General features: G+C 52.4%; 1 protein-coding gene across 1 annotated transcript in view; it reads left to right on the forward strand.

The window, feature by feature from the left end:
• Positions 1-18,400, forward strand: part of GALNT14 (polypeptide N-acetylgalactosaminyltransferase 14) — a 99,192-nt gene that overhangs the window by 19,437 nt on the left and 61,355 nt on the right. The window contains exon 2 of the mRNA XM_010577750.1: positions 17,953-18,122. Coding sequence (XP_010576052.1) covers positions 17,953-18,122 — 170 coding nt within the window. The remainder of the gene's footprint in view (positions 1-17,952; positions 18,123-18,400) is intronic.

An 18,400-nucleotide genomic window follows, 5' to 3' on the forward strand; every position in this document is an offset into this window, starting at 1 on the left:
TACGCTGGGAGCCGAGGGGATGGTTTAGGGGGCACCCAAACCTGCAGTGGCCGGTGTGCTTTGGGGTGCAGAGTGGTACCCTGATGCTTCACCCCCCCACGGAGGGGACCGACTGATGCCACCCAGCATCACCTCCTCTTCCCTGTGGTCCTCTTGCAGGCACGGTACCTTACGGGTCCCTGTAAAGATGATGCCGGGATAAATACAAAGATGGTGGCCTGATGAAGAATAGGAATATTTCGGATCTGTTTCAGTTGGTTTGCCAAGGAGATTTAATCCTCCTTTCCGTGATGTCCAGCAGGTCTGGTAGAGAAGAGAGGGTGCCCGGGGCTCAAGATGGAAAGGAGCGTGGTACGGCAAGCGGGGGACACTGCTTAGCTGTGGGCATGTCGGCCTCCTGCTTGGGAAAAGCAAATCCATGATGCTTTACCGAACTGTTTAGAAAAGGCAAAATAATATAAAAGTCATATATATATGTGTATATTTTCTTATACATAGGTTTTCTGTAGCTGAGAGGGAAGGGGTTGTTGCCAAGATCAGCAGTGTTGCCTCAGACTCTGCGTGTTATTTAAGGAGCTGATGCTGCTGGTTTTCAGCCTCCTGATCACAGACACAGAAATGTGTCTTAAAGTCATTTCTCCTGTTTCACCTCTGTGGGCTGCCCAGATTGTCCCTGCGTTGAGACCAACCTCATTGCAGCAGAGACTCTGAGGATGTCACTGCAGACAGAGGAAGGGACATTTCTTGGAGGGAGGGTTGGTGGAAGAACGGAGAGGGTTATTAATAAAAGAGCCTGGCTCTGAGCTTATCCTCTCCACGGCTCTTACCCTACTGCTCGCCTCCTTCACCCGCTGCATCTCGCAGGCTGTGGAAGGAGAGAGCCATCGGGGCGGACAGTGATGCCCTGCCAGCACAGCCTTGCTGCAAGTTTTTTTTTCCTGCCTCAGTGTTGGGGAATAGTTTCTGGGATTGGAGGAGCACACAGCTCTTCTATTCCTGGGCAGCCTCAGGCTTCCCCGCTGGTCTGAATGAGGAGCCCCTGCTCTGCCTGGGGACCAGTAAAAGCCTTGGTAAGCCAGATCAGCGCCGAGTTCTTAAAGGCAATGACGGCGCTTTGAGCTTGCCCTTTTTGCCATGTGTAATTTAGGAGTGCGGCGGAGGCTGGGAGGCAGGTTTGGGGTGGGTTAGCGCCAGGGCACCCGTAAATTGCAGGGCTTGGCTCCTGGCAAGAATAGAATCTGGCCGTAACATCTTCAGCCTAAATTTCAGACTGTCCCAAGGTCTTTGAGTCTATTTGGAGCTGGGATTTTAAATATTTTTTTTTTGTTTTTTAAGCTTGAATTGGGCTGTTGAGCCTTAACCAAAGAGCTGTAGTGCAGCACATATACCTGCAGCTCTGGAGAGTCCAGCACTTGGACTAACAGCTTATAGCACATTCCCGGTGTGTTTATATCCCACAGAGAGTTTCTGAGCAACTGTGGGCAAAGCAGTTACTGTCACTGCACTTCAGCTGCTCCGTCAGGATGTGGAGAAGGGATGGAGAGCCCTGGGGGAAGCTGTGCTGTGCCCCGGGGTATGGGGCAGCGGCCGAAGGGAGCTCCCCACACCAGCCCCACTGCTCTGTGCTTCCCGACGAGGGGAATACAGTCCGGGAGCATGGCAAAAGCTTGCTTTGCTGCCTGCCTCACCCACTCTGAGGGTTAAAAGCAGCTTGGTAGCACCCCGTGTAAGGCCATATTGAAAATGATTCTCAAAGCAGGGCTAAAATCCCATTTGTTTTGCCCTTTAATTATTTAATTTATTTTCTATATTTAACACGCTTGCTTTTTGTGAGTCAACTGAATTTTTCTGTGATATTTTTTTCTCAAATATTTATCCATGTTGGCAGAGGGAACATTTTAATATGAGCCTCGCAGAGCTCGCTCTATCTGCCCTAGTGTTTCTTCTGGCTTCTCCCGCTATTGAGCCAGAGCGGTTACTCACTCCACATTTCCCACATGTTTTCCCTGCTGCTTCCAATACAGATAAAATGTTAAATTGAAACAAAAAGAAGAATTTTAATTTTATTCCCTGCGTTCACCACTTTTGTCCTGGAAAGTAAGGGGCCAGTGGGCTTAGCCTGGTGCCAGCAGCAGAGCCCCACTCTGGTAGCGCTGGCTGCCCATTCCCATTTGGCATCACTGGTGCTGGACGGGGGGTAAAGGACAAGCCACAGCTCAGCTGTGGCACTGGAAATAGCAGAGCCCCCACCAAATGCCTTGTGGAGGGGAAGAACATCTTGTCCTGCTGTACCAGGACCCTGGTGCCTTTTAGCAGCCCGGACTCATATTTTAGAATAATGAGGCTTTTGCTGCTTGTCTTTTTGTAGTCACATTTAATTAGCGAGGCAGAGGATAGGACTGTCGAACAGATTCTCCTGGGCTACTTATGCCTTTTTTTTTTTTTTTTTCTTATTTTCTTTTTACTGTGCTGCTGGTGAAGGTGAGTGATGCTCTGGGAGTGCAGCCGGCCCCGTAGCAAGCACTGAGGGCTGGAGCGCGGTGGGCAGGTCAGTTGTGTTACTGGTGAACCATGGGTGGTCAAGGAGGGAGGGCAGGCAGGGTGCTGCCGCATGAATCCTTGGTGGATCCTGCCTGCTTTTTGCTCCCTGCTGACTTGGAGAGAGGGCTGTACAACTGGGAATGGTGTGGAGAGGGGAGACACAGGGTGATCTAGGCTTTGGGGTGGCTTCTCTGCGGGAAGTAGGCTTAGCCTAGGGTGGAGGAGGGGGCTTGTGTTGGAGATCTGGAAGATCATTAATGGCAGAGAAAGGGTGGATAGGAAATATCTCCCATCAGTTCCCAGACAAAAGCTGGGGTCATTAAAGGAAGCTGTCAGGGGTAGGTTCAGTGTGGCTGGGTGCAGGGTATTTGTGCAGCCCCCTGCAACAGCATCTTCTGGCTGCTGAAAGCCTGCATGGGTTCAGCAGTGGCTGGACAGATGCATGGGAAAAAGTCCGTGCAGGTATTAAATGAGAAGATGGGAGTGTGCTGGCATCAGCAGGGTGCTCAGAAGAGGTGTCCCTGTGCTCACTCGCCCATAGTTTTCCCCAGGTCTTTGCTGTCGAGACTGCCATCAGAGATGGAGTATTCAGGCAGATGTGACCCAGCACCGCTGCCTTTCTGAGTAGCCCTTCTGTGCGTGACTGTCACTCTGCTCCCCGGGGGCCAGATTTCTGCTCCATGCCCCCAGCACATACCCAGGGCAGCTCTAGCAGTTCAGTTTGGAGGCTCTTTTCAGGGAAGGGTGTGTAAATGAGCAGGAAAAACATGGTGTGCATGCATATATATGCATATACACTGATATATTTAATTTACCACATCCCTGTAAGGAAACTGGGCTGTGGAAAGCTGGGGCTGGGTGTGGGAACGAGCAGCTCGGCAGGGAGGGAGCTGTGGGAACGCTGGTCCTTTCCACCTGGGGTGTGGAGGGAAGTCTGCTGCGGGGCCGGATGGGGACCGAAACCCTCATGCCTCCCCCTGCTGCTCTGCACCCCTCCTCTGGCTGCTTTACACCGTGCTGGCCCTCAGCCGGGAAATACCAACCCCTGGCCAGGCGCTGCCATGCGTGCCCTGCCTGCACCTCGCCCTGCCTGATGCTGCTTGCTGGGCAGAGAGCCCAGGAGCGAGACTTAAGTTGGCGGAGAGGAGGAAACCTTTTAAAATAACTTTTGTCCTTTAGCATCACTAGATTTTTTTTTTTCTTTCTTTCTTTCTTTTTCCCTGCTCCTCTGAATACCGCATTCCTCAGCTCAGCGGTTTTAGAGCCGGGGGGTACAACCAGGCACAACCCCGTTGGCCGTGCCTGGTGAGGACGAGACCCTCTGCCGACACAGGGAGCTGGGCAGACGTTACTGGTGCCCATCCAGGGCAGGGAGGAGGGTGCACCCGTGCCGCCGGGGCTGCCGCGCATCCTCCCCTAAAGCATTAAGCAGTGTTAGAGACAGCTTACCGGGGACCGTAGCACAGCACAGACCATTAGTCTTGCTGAGTACGGCTATGATCGTACTTAGTGCTGCCTTCCTATCTCTCGTTGCTGAACCATAGAGCACTTTGCAATGATTAATTCAGCATGAGACTCTTAAGTGAGCATTATTGCCCCTGTTTTAGAGCAGACATAAAGGTTGCTGGCAGACCAAGAGCAGAAACTCTCTGCCATGCAGATGTTCACCAGCCTAGCTGTTACAAGCCACTGGTACCTCCGCTGGCCTTCTGTTTCAGCACTTTTTGAGGTCCATTTCATTGCCCTTGAAGTTGTTCCTTCCTCTGCAAAAAGCGGGGATGCATTCAGATGCTCAGCTGTACCCGGTAGTTTGGGATTAAATCTCTCCTTGTCTCTGCGTAGGAGAAAGAGTTTTGGCTTGTGTAACCAGTTAGTTCTGGTGCATCTCTCCAGGAATCTGTGTCGATGTGGGCAGCAGCAGCATATGCTGCCGGCTGCAGAGGGACCGGTCCCATTGCCATCTGCGCACAAGCTCGCTGGGGCTGCGGCGGGTGTTGCAGCCGGGGCTCCGCATCCCTGCCTTTCCCAGGGCCGTGCACGAGCCAGTGGCAGGTCATCCAGCTCAGAGCTGGGAGCCTGTGGTGGTGTGTCTGGAGCTCTTCACATCTCATGAGAGTTTTTTCTCCTTTGGGCTCCAGTGAGGGCAGAAAGAATAAGAAAATGCTCAGCTGGAGCTTGTGCTCTAGAGGTGCCTTTAAAATCAGTAAATCAAATATAAAAGCAATTGGGTTTTCTTAGAGCAGTCGGGACCAATGCTGGTTGAGATGCTCAAGCCTGCCTGCCCTGCAGCTGGTAGGACCTCTGCGCTGACTGCTGTGTTTTCGGGATGGGTCTGTGAAGTAGCATGTCTGCTCCTTGGCAGGTCTTCTCCATCCACAGGGTTTCTTCTCCCCACCCTTCCTTCCATGAGGTGTTGTGGCTTCTGCTTGCTCTGGCATGCCTATCAAAGCCTGAACATCCCCCCGAGCCCTTTGGATCACCATCTTCTCCCCTCTGTTTGAAGGCATGCCGTGGCTGGTGCCAAGGGCTCAGGGAGCGAGGGGAGGTAGAGGCATGCCTGTAGCATGCCCGTAGCTGGGAGGTGAGAACTTCTGAGCGATGTAGGAGAAGGTGAGGATGGAAGAAGACCCGGGGAGGAGAAATGAGCCAGTGGATGCCCAACGTTAAGGGAAAAAGCATCACCCATTTGGGGCTTGACTTGTGCTTTCAGGACTGTCCAGACAACAAAAGGGGTTTTTTTCATCTCCAGTTACGCAGACCCATGCAGGGGTGGTACAAAAGACTTCTCGCTGGTGGTAGGGAGCCTGCCTGCTACTGCCGCTCCTCACCTGCCCTGGTTTCCACCAGAAAGCCCAGCTGGAGATGTGGCTCCTCTGCAAGGAGAGTCCCTTTCCCCTGTAGCTGGGGGCCATCGGGCACTGTAGTGGTATATCCAAACCTGTGGGCAGAGAAGCTGCATTAGCCCGGTCTCAGCTGTACCCCTCTTTTCCTCTCCTGCCTGGCCAGAGTTTAACAGCATCTCGTTTCCCTCCAGCTGGGAAGACCGGCTCCTCCTTTCTTTGCAGCTACTGTCAGCAGCAAACGCGACCTCATTTGTATTATCCCGTGTCTGATCCCACCTAATCCTTAATGCAGTGCTGCCGGCAAGGGGAGCGTCGCTGCCGGAGCAAGGGGGATGAAAGGCGTGCGGGACATGCCGTGGCCCAGCCAGGCGGTGGGGCTGCCTGAAAGTGGTCCAGCCTCTGTGCTCCACTCCTTGCATCATGTGAGCCACTTCCCTTCTCCCCCACCGGATTTTTGAGAGCAGGGACCTTCGCCTTCAGTAGATGGTGGAGCTAACGTGTCCGCCCGCTGTGATATGCTCTTTGTTGAAGAGAGCATCGGGCTGTTTCGGTGCTGACTCTTTGATTTTGGAGGTCCTGGAGGTGTTGCCTATCAACTTGTTTCTGGTAGACGGGTGAGCAAGCCTTGTGTGGTGACACGTCCATGCTGCCATGGCCAACGAATGGAGCATGTGTTGACTTGCGACCGAGCTGTGCTATGAGATGATGTACCATGCCCGCTACTACCACCCCCCTCCAAGCCCAATGCTGCTAAAGCATCAGGACCCAACAGATGTAGGGGGGCTTATTTCTGCCTTGATTGGAGACCTGCCGCTGGCTCGTATCAACGCTTGCTCTGCTTGCCCATGTGCATGGTGCCTCCTCCCATCGTGTGCTCATACAAAATGCCATCTATGGGAGCGCTTTGATGTCTGCGTTGAAGAGGACGAGGTTTTGGGGTTTGATGCATTACGGTACGTGGCAAGGCTTGCTGCTTCCAGGCATGGATTAGCCATGGTGTGCGCAGTCATGGTGGAGCTGAGCAGGAGTGTGCCCGGAGCCATTAGCTGTACTGCCTTGCTGTGGTGGAGAAAATGTTTTCCTGCATCAACCAAGGGGGCTGGTACATGCCCAAGCAGAAGCTGCCTGTCAAGACTTCCCTGCTACGTTTTCATGACTGGTGACTCCAAAAATGCTCTTTTCCTTATTGCAGTGAAAGGTCTGTATGTGTGAGAGAGAATGAGTGCCAAACGCAGATTTTATTTTTTTCCCAATAATAAAACCAAAGCTCAGTCCCTGGTTGCTGGTTTCTGTCCAGATCCCCATGCTCTCAGGAGGTGTTTTGAGTTTGCTGCATCAGGTGACTTAGCAGTGGGTTTGTTTTTTATTTTTGAGTGGGTTTTTTAATTATTTTTGTTTTTCTTCTAGAGATGCGCAGAAATATTGATCAGATGTTGCCAATGTATTAGGGAAGGAGGGAAGGGAAGGTTGTCCTGTGTCTCCGGGCTGTGACATAGCAGTGCTTTTCGAACTAGTGTCCTCCTGGGTGTGAGAGCTCCAGTGATGGGCCCTTGGTGGTAACACAGCTGTCCTCCAAATTACAGATGTCATTTCCTACAAGCCCAATTACAGCTTCGTTTGGGTTTTTGTTTGTTCCCCCCCTCCCTCTCCTGTTTTCTTCCTGTATCTCTGATCTTTCTAGCAATGTGGGAAGCTGTGCTCGTGCCTTCGCGTGAGCACAGCAGGAGCGGATGGTGGGGTGTGCGTCTCCACGCTCGTTTGCATGCTTCTCTTTTTGGGAAGGATAACGCCGCTTAAGCCTGTCCCTCAAGGGAAGCAGGTGGCTTTTGCGATGGCAGAAGGGGGTCTTTGCTCCAGAAGAAGCTGTGATTCTTTCCCAGCACCATCTCTTTTCTCCCTGTGGGGATGATTTTTGGGGGCAAATTTCCCCTAAAATACTGCTCAGGCTTCGATATGAACTTTGGCCCATGTTGCCCCCAGGCTGTCCCTGCTGTGTGGACCTGGCATGTCCCACGCCCCAGCTCCCGTGCCCAGCCGCAGCTCTGCTCAGGGTTTGCTCCTTCAAGCAGCAACGCCGTGCTGCTGGAAGGCGGCCAGACCCTGGAGATCTGCCTGGGATCCTCCTGGCCGGGCCACACCAGCTGTGTCCTGCCTCTGGTCTCCCCCATCCCCAGCTAAGCCCGCATCATCCCAAGGCACAGCATCTTTCTTGATGCTCCCGCAGTGCCTGTGTTTGCGCCTGGCAGGAACCTGCAGTCCTTTCTTAACAGGCTTATTTATTTTCTAACTCACCATACCTTGCTACGGCGCATTTCTCACTAGCCAGGGTTGGTTTTTTTTATTCCTATTACTGAGCTGAGATAGGAGAAGGTTGGGCTGACACATACGCTCTAAATTATGCTGCTGTATCTCCGGTGCTGTCAGTCATGTTGCTCCCAGGCCCGGGATCTCGCAGACGCTCCAGCAGCAGGTACCTAAGGATCAAAGGTTTAGATCAGTTCTTGCTGTCACAAATGTTTTATATCTAATTTCTCCTTGAGGAGAGTTGGGGGGAGGATGGGCTGGCAGCTGAGTAGTACATGCACCCTGGAGCATCGTTGCCGTGACCTGAGCTTCATCTCCCTCCGCCTGGCTGTTAAGGACCAGCTCTGGGTTGCAGAAACGCCTGCCCCTCTGCAAAATGTGTGTGTGTGAGATGAGGAGGTGGGTCACCGGTGCTTTTTGATGGTGGGATGGTGTCTGACAGGCAGGCACCGCCAGGTCCTGTGCTCCAGCTGTGCACTGAGGGTTTGCAGGATGCCCCGTGGGTCGGTGCCCCGCAGCCTGCACTGCCCCTGCCAGCTGCAGAAAACCTGTCCCTGTCTCCTGCCTCCTCTTGATGTGGGGTAGGGCAGCCCACGTGTTTTCTGCTGGTGCTTTTAAGTATGTTAGAGGGGTCATGCTCTGACCAAGAATTTCCCCACTAGTACCAGGGTAGCTGCTTGGTATGGTTTGGGCTGGGCTGGGCTGGCCTTCAGCACATCACTGCACGGTGCGCATACAGCAAGCAAGCCCTCTGAGAGGGCTTGGGGCATTTTAATTAGTCCCCAGCAAGGGTTTTCCTCTACTCTTCCCACTTTGCAAAGAGTGAGAGATGGGAAGAGAAAAAAAAACCCCCTTGTGCTGGAGCTGCTCAGCGCAGGTGATGCTCCCTGGGGAGCCTCCCACCAAGCGGGAACCTTGTGAGTTAATTGTAGGAGCGGGGAAACTGAGGCACGGCTGGTGGGGCGGGGGGAGTCTGGGGCTTTTCCAGAGCTGGAAATTGAGTGCAGGAGTGGGGAGTTTTGACTGACAGCATTTCTTGTCCTTGCGGAGCTCCTTCCTTGGAGCAGGTTGTGCCTTGGTGCCCACTTGGTAAAGCTCTGCTCCTCAAAAGCAGTTAGCTGACAGAGGGAGAGGGAAAGGCAAGCTGGTGGCTTCCTGAAGACAGCTAAAGCCATGCATGTAAGTGCCTTGTGTATTTGCAATTATTTTATTTTGCTTGAATATCTATTTTTCTAATCTCTGGGTATTTTTCCCCCTGTTAGAATAAACCACAGTAAAATAAAGACTGAGCTTTCTCTCCCTTGGAGGCACTTTTCCCTTCACATTAATACGCTGCTGTTATCCATTGCCCCTCATTGCTGCTTGGTTTGGAAGGGTGGCTGCTCAGGGAAGGATAGTAGCATTAGTTTCTAAAGCTGTGTAAAGATCCCCATGGAAGCAATTACCAGATGGATTACCCCTGGCTTTGCTGCTGTGAAAAGGCCGCGTCAGGTCGAGGATGCCGAGTGTATTAACAGCACGATCCCTTCCTTGCTTGGGAGGTGCAGTTCAGATTAGGCGCCTGCTTTTTAAAGGGCTGGGTTCAGAGCAGAACTCCGGCTGCTGGTTACTTTACTCTTCCCTCCCTGTTCCCCTTTCCCTCTCCCTTTCCCCCTGATGTGCCCTATCCCAGGCTGTCCTCCAGCATGTGGGACCCACAGCTCCGTGGGGAAGGGGGAGACCTTCCGCGACCTCCGAGATGCTCAAGCTGTGTGGTTTGGTAGGAGTTTTGGCTTTTACGCAGGAGGATGAGCAAAGCTCAGCTGGAGACCGAGTGCAGCTATGGGCTCCTAAGTACTAAATCATCTGCTGCTCCTGCTGAAGCCTGGGAAGGCTGGTTTGACCTTCATGGCTGGGAAGCAGCTCATGTCTGTCCTGAAAAGGCACAGAAGGAAAACAAAACAAAACACCGTCTGTCCATGCAGGAGCTCCCTTTTGCCATTTTTACCCACCGTGGGTCTGGCCTCTACCCAATGTGTTTGACCTCTGATGATCCTGGGAATGAGCTGAACCTGGCCGGCGTGAAGGGGACACGGGATGCTGCCTTCATTTCTTTCCCAATTAGTGCCCCGTGTAATTGCTGACGACCTTTGGGGAGCAGCACCGAGTGGTGGCAACGGGCCACGGAGGGGCTGCCCGTGGTGCTCCGGTTAATGCGGCACAATGGCCGCAGAGATGCTCTCTGCCATCTCCTGGCACCACGGCAAGCCCGGAGCGGGGTGCCAAGGGGAACCCTCTGGCAGGGGACAAAGGCGCCTGGGGGGGCTGGTATCAGCGGAGGATGGAGAAGAGCTCAGGGGAGCTGTGGGTGTCCCACCACGGATGATGGGTGGCAGCGGGGGCACTGCGGGGGACTATTGCCATCAAGCTGGGGGGCTCACCATGGAGCACAGCTGCTGCTAGACCAGTGGTTTTCCACCTTTTTTGTTTTTTTAAACCTGAAATCTTAAAAAAAAAAAAATTCTCAGTGGAAGAAGAGACTCTTATATAGGCTCTTAAAACTTATTTGGTCTTGTTTGCCATCCAGAATTACTGTTTGCAGACCCATTAAAAGGGTTCACAGGTGCCAACGGGCTTGGGCTGACCTTGCTCATCCTTTCTTGCGGGGGGCTGTGGGGAAGCTCAGGAGGCCTTTTTTGATGGAGGCTTGGGAAGACTGATGCAGCCCGAGCAGAAGCAGTTGAGAGTGAGCAGTTGAACCGAGCAGTCCCGCAGCATCTTGGGGGAGCCGCAGGCAGGGGGAGGAGGAGATGACCAAAAATCCTCTCCATCCTCCTGCTTGGCTCCCGGCACAGACAGAGCTGGGTCTTCTCTTTTCTCCAGTCAGCAGCTTGGTTTGTGCTGACCTCCTAAATATTCAGCTCATTATACAGTGTAACGTATAAATAAAACAGAAGCAGGCAGCAATATTCTCCAGGAGGATATAATCGGCTTCCTTTCCTTTTTAATTATACAGGATTTGTCTTCATGTGTCAGGCTATCCTACTGGCTAATTTATTATTTTAAAGAATTAAAGTCTGTGTTCTTTACGCAGCGAGACACTTCTGTATGTGCCTGATTTTGGGGGTCCAAGAAGGAAGAGCATCTTTCCGAGTGGGAACACAGGGAGTTTTGTAGCTGAATGTTGTTTGTAGAGGTCAGTGGCCTGCTTTATGCCCTCCTCTCCATTGTTACGGGGAGGCAGGAGGTTCCTCAGCATGTTGGAGATGGTGAGGGTCACCACGGGAATTCCTTGGGATCTGACTGGAGCGTGGGATGCTGGCTGGCAGCGTGCATTGCCTCTCCCCCCATAGAGGCAGGACAGTGGCCTGATGCTGCAGCCAGCAGACAGGAGCATCGTCCACACGTGAAGCTCAGGCCCGGGCTGCCTGCAGGAGGTGGGGATATATTTTAACCTGGCACCGCTGCCACCCCGGCGAGTGCTTGCTGATAAGCGAGGTGTGAACTCTGAGCTGACTTGCTTTCTCCTAAGGGAAGCCCTGGAAACAAAATTTGGCCTTTCATCAAAGCAATGAATCTTTCATCTTTCCCTCCTTGAGACTCCGAGTCCCCTGCTCTTGATTTGCAAATAAATTCCCCATTTTGGTGGCTGCCCTGGCCATCTGTTTTAAAATTAAAGCTTTGGTGCCCTTACTGGAAAAAGCATCAATAATTCTCTGGTGGCTTTTCATTCCATTGTATTTGGCTGGAGACTTTAGCAGATTTAAGCCTCTGGAGGGTGTTTCAGACCGTGTATATCGCTTGCCACAGACACGGACAAGAAGATACACAAAGAGCTGGTTCTAGCTGTGATCGACTTAATGATGGCCCTGGGTCAGCTCCTTGCACTGAATCAGTGGCCAACAGCCTGTGCCGGTGCTAGCTGAGTGTGGGGATGATAAGAGGAAGACACTGAAGAGCCTTCTCCAGATCCTGAATTGGGGATGTTTCCATCCAGGCAGTGGTTGCAGTTGTAGTTCCTGAAGGTCAAGTCTTCTTCTGTGGCCACTTTCCAGCCTTCGTCAGTCCTGTTGCCCGATGCAGTGGGTGTCTCGATCGCGTAAACACGTGCGTGCACTGCAGGAGAGATGCAGACGCTGCCCACCCAGGAGGAGGGGTTGGAGGGAGACAGGTAAAGGAAACTGGGTGGTGGGCAGGAAGGGCAGTAAAAGGTGGTGATAGCATGGCCTTGGCCTCGGGGCCAAGTGAGAAAGTGGGACACTTACTGGAAGGTCCGCAGGGACTCGTGTTCCCTGCTGAGATAGCAGAGGAGGAGGCAATGCTCTGTCCTTTGAAGATGGAGCAGCATGCCTGTGGATATGCACGAGCAGGGAAAGGTCATTGGCAGCGAGAAGCTTAATGGTGAATGCTTGGAGCTTCTCCAGGGACCCCAGCTGCAGGACAGGCTTTGCTGGAGAAGTGCTTTGCTTTAATTAGGTATCCGTATTAATATTTAATTTGATTTTTTTTTGTTGTTGTTGATGTTCTTTCTTTTCCCAGCAAGTGGGGTCAGAGCAGACTCAGATCTGCAGGTCTCCCTTGAGAGGCAGTACATTACCTCCAGGCAGTGGGAGATGCTTGGTCCTCCTTGGGGCAGGGTAAGATCCTGGCAGAAGTGGGTGTCCTGTGCATCCCCATAGGGTCCCGGAGGAGCTGCCACCAAGGTGCACTTGGGTGTTGTGCCCAGCTATTAGTGCAAGAGGAAGAGGAGCTTCATAGCCCTCAAATAAAGGAACTGGAGCTAAAATCCCCACGGGGCAGAAGACTAATTAAGGGCGGATGATAGCTGGGGCCCAGAGCTACCTCCATTTCCAACGTGTGGTTGGTGTCAGCACAAAGCTGGAGAAGACGGCACCGAGCCAGTGAAGCACTTAAGCAAGTACTTAATTTCAAGCATTTAAAGAGGGATTTCTGTGGGCTCCCCCAAATGCCTGGAGTCACCTGAGTTTGTATTTAAGTGCTTGACTGGCTTGGGGGCTGTGCAGTTTGGGGAAGGGGGATAAGAGAAAGGAGGCGTGGGACGTGACCCTTCCAAGGTCTGTGGCGGTTTGCTGCTGAGCGGCACCTGATGCCCTGGAGGATGTGCTGCAGGATGGGCACGAAGCCTGTTCTCCAGAGACCCGCAGCCTGATTTTGGCACCACTACGTGCTCTTCGGACAGGGCAAAGAGCGTGGCCGTGGTGCTCTGTCTGTCTCCCCCTTGTATCTTGGGGATGAGGCCATCGGGATGCACAGCACTGCGTGCACGGGGCTAAGCCAAGCCGCTGGGCTCTGGCATCAGGAAAACTACACCAAAGCTCGACTGAAGGATTTTGTGCTTCGATGCTCCATCTGGGCTGTTTGAGGAGACTGGGAAGAGGATGGAGGCAGCATGATGCTGCCCCACTTCTTTCTCCTGTGGGGCTGCTGACCCTCTTAGTGCATGCACTGGCACCGGGGGACGAGGAGGGATGAGCCCTACCCTTTTTGAAGTATTAGAATCCTTTCAGATGGCATTAGCGCCTCGGCCAGTAACAGCTCTATAATTGAACCTCCTGCTTGCGGGGGGCCTGCTTTTCAGTGAGATGTTTAAATCTCATTTGTATAATGCCTGGTTGCAATTCCAGCTGAAAGATTGCCCTCCGCCTCCAGTGCCCCTGAGCTGTGCCAAACACGCGCACGTGCTCCAACCCTCTGCGGGCAGAGGAGCAGCCGAGTGCAGCCGGGCAGCAACGTGCCATGCGGCATCCGAATTTCTAGAGTTTTCGCTTGTTTATTGGAGCTTTTGCTAGACTGATGTACTTTTTTATTTCCCTCTCCCCTTCTCTTTTTCAACGCCTGAGTCCCAGGAAAGGCAGGACGGAGGCTCAGCGGTGAGTGCTCTGTCAGGGATTATGTAGGGATGAGATTTTCCGGGGCAAGCTGGCTGTGAGGGGGCACATTTGGCTACTGCCGCACCCCCGTGGGGTCATCATTGCACCTACACAGGCAAATCCCCTTTGCTTGGCCAAAGATTGGGGCTCCTCGGCAAACCCCTGCCAGGCTGGCTTGGGTTTGCTGCCTCCTGAAAGGATGTGCGTGGTGCTGGTCCGATTCACCTTGGTCCTATGGCAACACTCAGCAGCCCCCAAAGGAAAATGGCTTTTATTTTAGCAAAGGCTTAAGTTCTCTATTTTAAAACAGTGCCTTGTAAGAAGAAAGTGAATCGGAGTCCGCTTTTGGCTCGCACCACCCGCTCCTTTTCTTCCTGGATGGCTGGAGGCTGGCCCTGGGGACTGGTGCCACTTGCCCATCCTCAGTCCCCGCTGGCTCTGCTTGGGCCAGGCTTTTCACCCAAAATGCCCTTTCTGTGCTGGCGACGCACTGGCCTCTTGCGCTGGCGAGGGGTGCCGGGGGCTGCCTGCGGGTGCAGGCAGGATGGGGCAGAGCGTCCTGTGGGACGCTGCGGGCCCGCAGCAGCCGCCGGCTGCGTTCCTCCTTCCTCCTTCCCGCTCCAGTGATCCCCGCTGTACTGTAATCACACAATTATTGTGCCATTAAAATGTCATATTCGCAGAAATCCACATAAACAAGGCATTAGCAGTTGCCAGAAAATTGTAGTTTTACTGCTAATGACCCGCTCTCCCCCCCGCAGCACCGCTCCTTTTTTTTTTTTAAATATTATTTTTTCACTTTTTATTTGGTTTCCGAGCCGTGATTTAAGAGGCAGATGACGAATTAAATCTTTGCACCGAGAGGCTTTTGAACTTTGATGTACAGTTGTGGTGAATAGCTGCCTCTGTGCTTGCTCTGGGGGTTTGCCCTTCGCCAGCGAGGCGGTGGGCAGTTTTGCAGGGGTGCCCTTAGCGGGGGGGTTTGGGAGGGGTGCTTTTGGTGGGCTGGTGAAGAAGGCTTTTGGTGAGCCCCGCTCTTGGCTGGGCGCTGGCGTGAGATGGGAGCTCCTCTCCTCAATGAGTTTTGTCCGTGTCTCCCTGCCTGGGGGTCCCTCTTGTTGACCACCCTGGGACCCCCCCCAGTGTGGTGTTGGAAGGGGGTGGCACTTGTTTGCTGAGAGCAGCCAGCTACCCCTTGGATATTTTTTTCCTTTCTTTCCTGCAGACTCACTGAGTCTCTCAAATTCTGTTAAGCATTGACTGTGTTTCCTATAATTAATACCAGCCATTAAACTGCAATGTTGAAAGAGAAATTACCTAATTCCAAGGAAAAAAATGAAAATTTATTACAAGTACATGAGAGAAAATGAATATGAAACTTGGAGAGAGGAGCCCTGTAGAAGATAAATAGAAAGGCAAGAGGAGTATTGACTTGATCCTTTTCTAGTGCAGGGTAATTTGGCTTCTAAAGTGAGTTAGATCATAATAAATTAAATTTAGATTTCTGCACATCAGTTATTTAACTCCCAAGACAGAATTCTGGTGTGAGGAAGAGGTGATAATACATGGCGGAAATATTATAATGAAGACCTTACTCAGTAACCCATAACTGATGTGCTGTCCCTGGGTGAGCGAAGGGGATTTCTCCTTACACTTTAACTTGCTTTCCCTGTCCCTGATCAGGTGCTGAGAAACAGGTGAGTCCCTGCGTGCAGGTTGGGGAGGTCTCCTGCCTCCCACCGCTTGTGTAGCTGGAGCCTTTGCATACGAGGCTGCTGCCTCGCTTTCCTTCACTGCTTTGTGCAGGTATTTTTTTGCAGAGGTCGGTGTGTGCGTGTGTCCGAGCATCCTGCTCTGATTTTGGTTACCCTTGCAGGGAAGCTTGGGGTGGAAAGCTGAAGAACACCCAGAAGATTTGGACAGGAGTTGTAGGTCGAAAGCAAATGACCAAACCCGGGTATCTACTTCTGGCTGAGAAAGTTAACCAAATCCCTGGGCTTGTTTTGTGGCCAGATAGTGGTTAATATAACTCTTTAATCTCTGTTTGGCACCTGTTTGCTCCTGATCTCAGACGTGTATTTAGCTACCTGATATTTAGGAACCATCCTACTGATAGCTTTCCTTGACCCAAAAAGGAGAGTGAAACCTGGGTGAATCAAGGTGGGCTGGTGTCTTTCAGGTGGAGATTTCATGGGGGGGGTTAGTTATTCACTGCAATGTGAACCAAGAATGCAGTGCTTGGATGTGAGGTATATCCAGGGCAGGATGAGAAGCAAATGCCGTGGGATAAGGCACTGGTATTTGTCCAAGTATCCATTGGGACCCCCCGGTAACAGGGTTGTAGTGGGGTTAGACGGATGCTGGGAAAATGCTGTCCCAGACCTCGAAGCACGTGCCAGGACCCTCCCGCATGCCCACCCCCTGCTTCTGGTGGCCTGGCCAGAGCCTCACTGCCCTTGCAGCACGTGTAGAAGCTCCAGTTTTCCCGGAGCCATGGCTGCCCGCGGGAATCTGCCAGTCCTCCCGCTTGAGCCTTCCAATGCTTGCCCGGCTGCACTCTTCTAGTTGATCCAAGGCTATTGGGTTGCTGACATTAAAAAATATATCTATACACATCCAACAGCCTTAAGTGCTACGTGGCCGCTTTTAGAAGCCATTTCTCTTCTGATTAAGTTTGATAAAACAAACTTTTACTTTTCTTCACAGCATTAAAATTTAGGAACTGCAACTTGGCGGTGGTTGTTTTAATGGCACCAGGCCTCCCGCGATCATCATGAAATCCTATAAACGTCAAGCTGTCAGTGGCTCTGTGATGCAATCGGCTCGCTTTTCCCTGATCTTTTACTGCAGTGGTAAATCACATTTTGCAAGACGCCTTAGAAAAAACATAAACAATATTTATCACCCTGTGTACATCGGTCCTCCCGAAAGCCCGCAGGCAGGTTACGTACATCCTCCTCGTAAACCTTCTGCAGTGACCTTACTGGTTTCATAACTTTCTCCTAGCCCTGAATAACTTTCTCCCGGTCCTGGATAACTTTCTCCCAGCAGAGCTGGTGGCTCAGGGGTTTCTTCTGCTCTTCCCTGCACTGAGGTAGGTGCTGGAGGAGGTCCTGAGAAGGCCCTGGGGTCACACAGGAGGAGGATGCATACGACCCTGTATCTGGAAACCCCTGCATCTCTGGGCCCCGTCAGCTTTTTGGGGGTGCTCGTGTGGCTGTGACCCAGGGCGGTGTGGGGCATTGTGTGGCTGGAGGCACCCGGCTTGGTCCTGCTGCAGTTCAATTGCAGGAGCCAGTGCTCCCTCCTCCCCTTCCTATGACTAGAGAAAATGTGCTGCCAGATGCGAGTAAAATCAATTACAGGATAAAAATCGCCTGTTTCAAAAGCTTCATTTTGCGCTATTAGCAGGCAAAATCGGCTTTGAGATGGTGTGAACTGAGGAGGGGAAAAAAAAAAGAAGAAGAAAAGATCAATTATGGGATAAGATCACAATTTTCTTTAGGGCTGAGATGTCTGTAAATGTTTGCATCTCTCCGTGTTACATGTAGGCTGAGATCAAAGAGGTCGTGCTGCTGTAACAATGAGATCTTATCGGGCGCTGCATTGTGCTCGCTGGCTCAGGCACTGTGCCACCGAGGAATGCCTAAACCCCCCTCCGAATAGCGTCATGCTGCTGAGGGATGCTTAACCCCCCTGATGGCACCAAGCCACCAAGGGATGCTTAAACCCCCTGATGGCTGTTGGAGCTGTCGGGTAACCCTCCTTTTGGAGTGGGGGGAATGCACGGGCACATGGTTGCCCGCTCGTCTCCCTGCCGTAGGGCTGAAGTCCTCGGTGGGAGGCTTGTTGCGGCAAAGACGGACTGAAATCGGGCTGGGAGGGCTACGGCTCCCTTCTTCCAGGGTCCCGTTGCTGGAGCTGGCCCTGGGGCCAGGGTACGGCTGTGGGAACGTGGGATTGTGCTTGAGGAAACTGCTCCTGTCTGATGGCTCTTTCCCGCCTGAAGGGTTACAGGGATGAGAGGGCATGTGGTGTAAAATACCTTTGTTTTTTGGCTGGAGAGAAATTAAAAGCCTAACAAGACCTTTGCGCTTTTATATTTCTTGAGACTGTGCTGTTTGAGAGAGGGATCCACCAGAGACCTGAATTTGGTTTCAAATTAGTCATTTTAAATTCAAATTGGCAGGCTCTCTTTGACATGCTGTTTCAAGACCTAGGGAAAAAAACAAAACCCGAAGACCTAACGAGGCTTCGTGTTAGCCTGCTCCTGTGATGCTTGCCCATGCTGTGAGGCCGGCTGACCTCCGGCAGGGCTCGGGAGGACCTCCGGAGCGGGGTCGGACGTCCTCTGGTCTCTCCTCTCTCTAACGGGGCTGACTTTGTGCGTGCAGGGCTCGGACGTGGACTGGGACGACCTTTGGGATCAGTTTGAAGAGCGGAGGTACCTGAGCGCCCGGAGGTGGAAGGGCGGAGAGGACCCGTACCGGCTCCATGCCTTTAACCAGCGGGAGAGCGAGAGGATCCCCAGTGACCGTGCCGTCCGTGACACCCGCCATCACAGGTTCTGCCTCCCCCCCGGTTTCTCCTGATCTTCCTCACGAAACTTCGTTATATGGGTGGATAGTCCCATTCCTCTTCAGGGCCGTGGTTTTGGGATGCTAGGTGGGTCTGGGCCCTTCACCCACACCAAGTGGGTGCGCTTGGGATCGTTTCTGCCTGGGTTGTATTTTTAGGATTGAATCTTTCACTTTGCTTGATTTCTTGGCATGTCTGGAAGTCCTAAACTTATTAATTAAAACCTGTATAAATTATTCCAGGGCCATAGGGAAAGAAAGGAAA

This window comes from Haliaeetus leucocephalus, unplaced genomic scaffold, assembly GCF_000737465.1.
Source record: "Haliaeetus leucocephalus isolate CR32 unplaced genomic scaffold, Haliaeetus_leucocephalus-4.0 Scaffold577, whole genome shotgun sequence".
NCBI classification, from domain to species: domain Eukaryota; kingdom Metazoa; phylum Chordata; class Aves; order Accipitriformes; family Accipitridae; genus Haliaeetus; species Haliaeetus leucocephalus.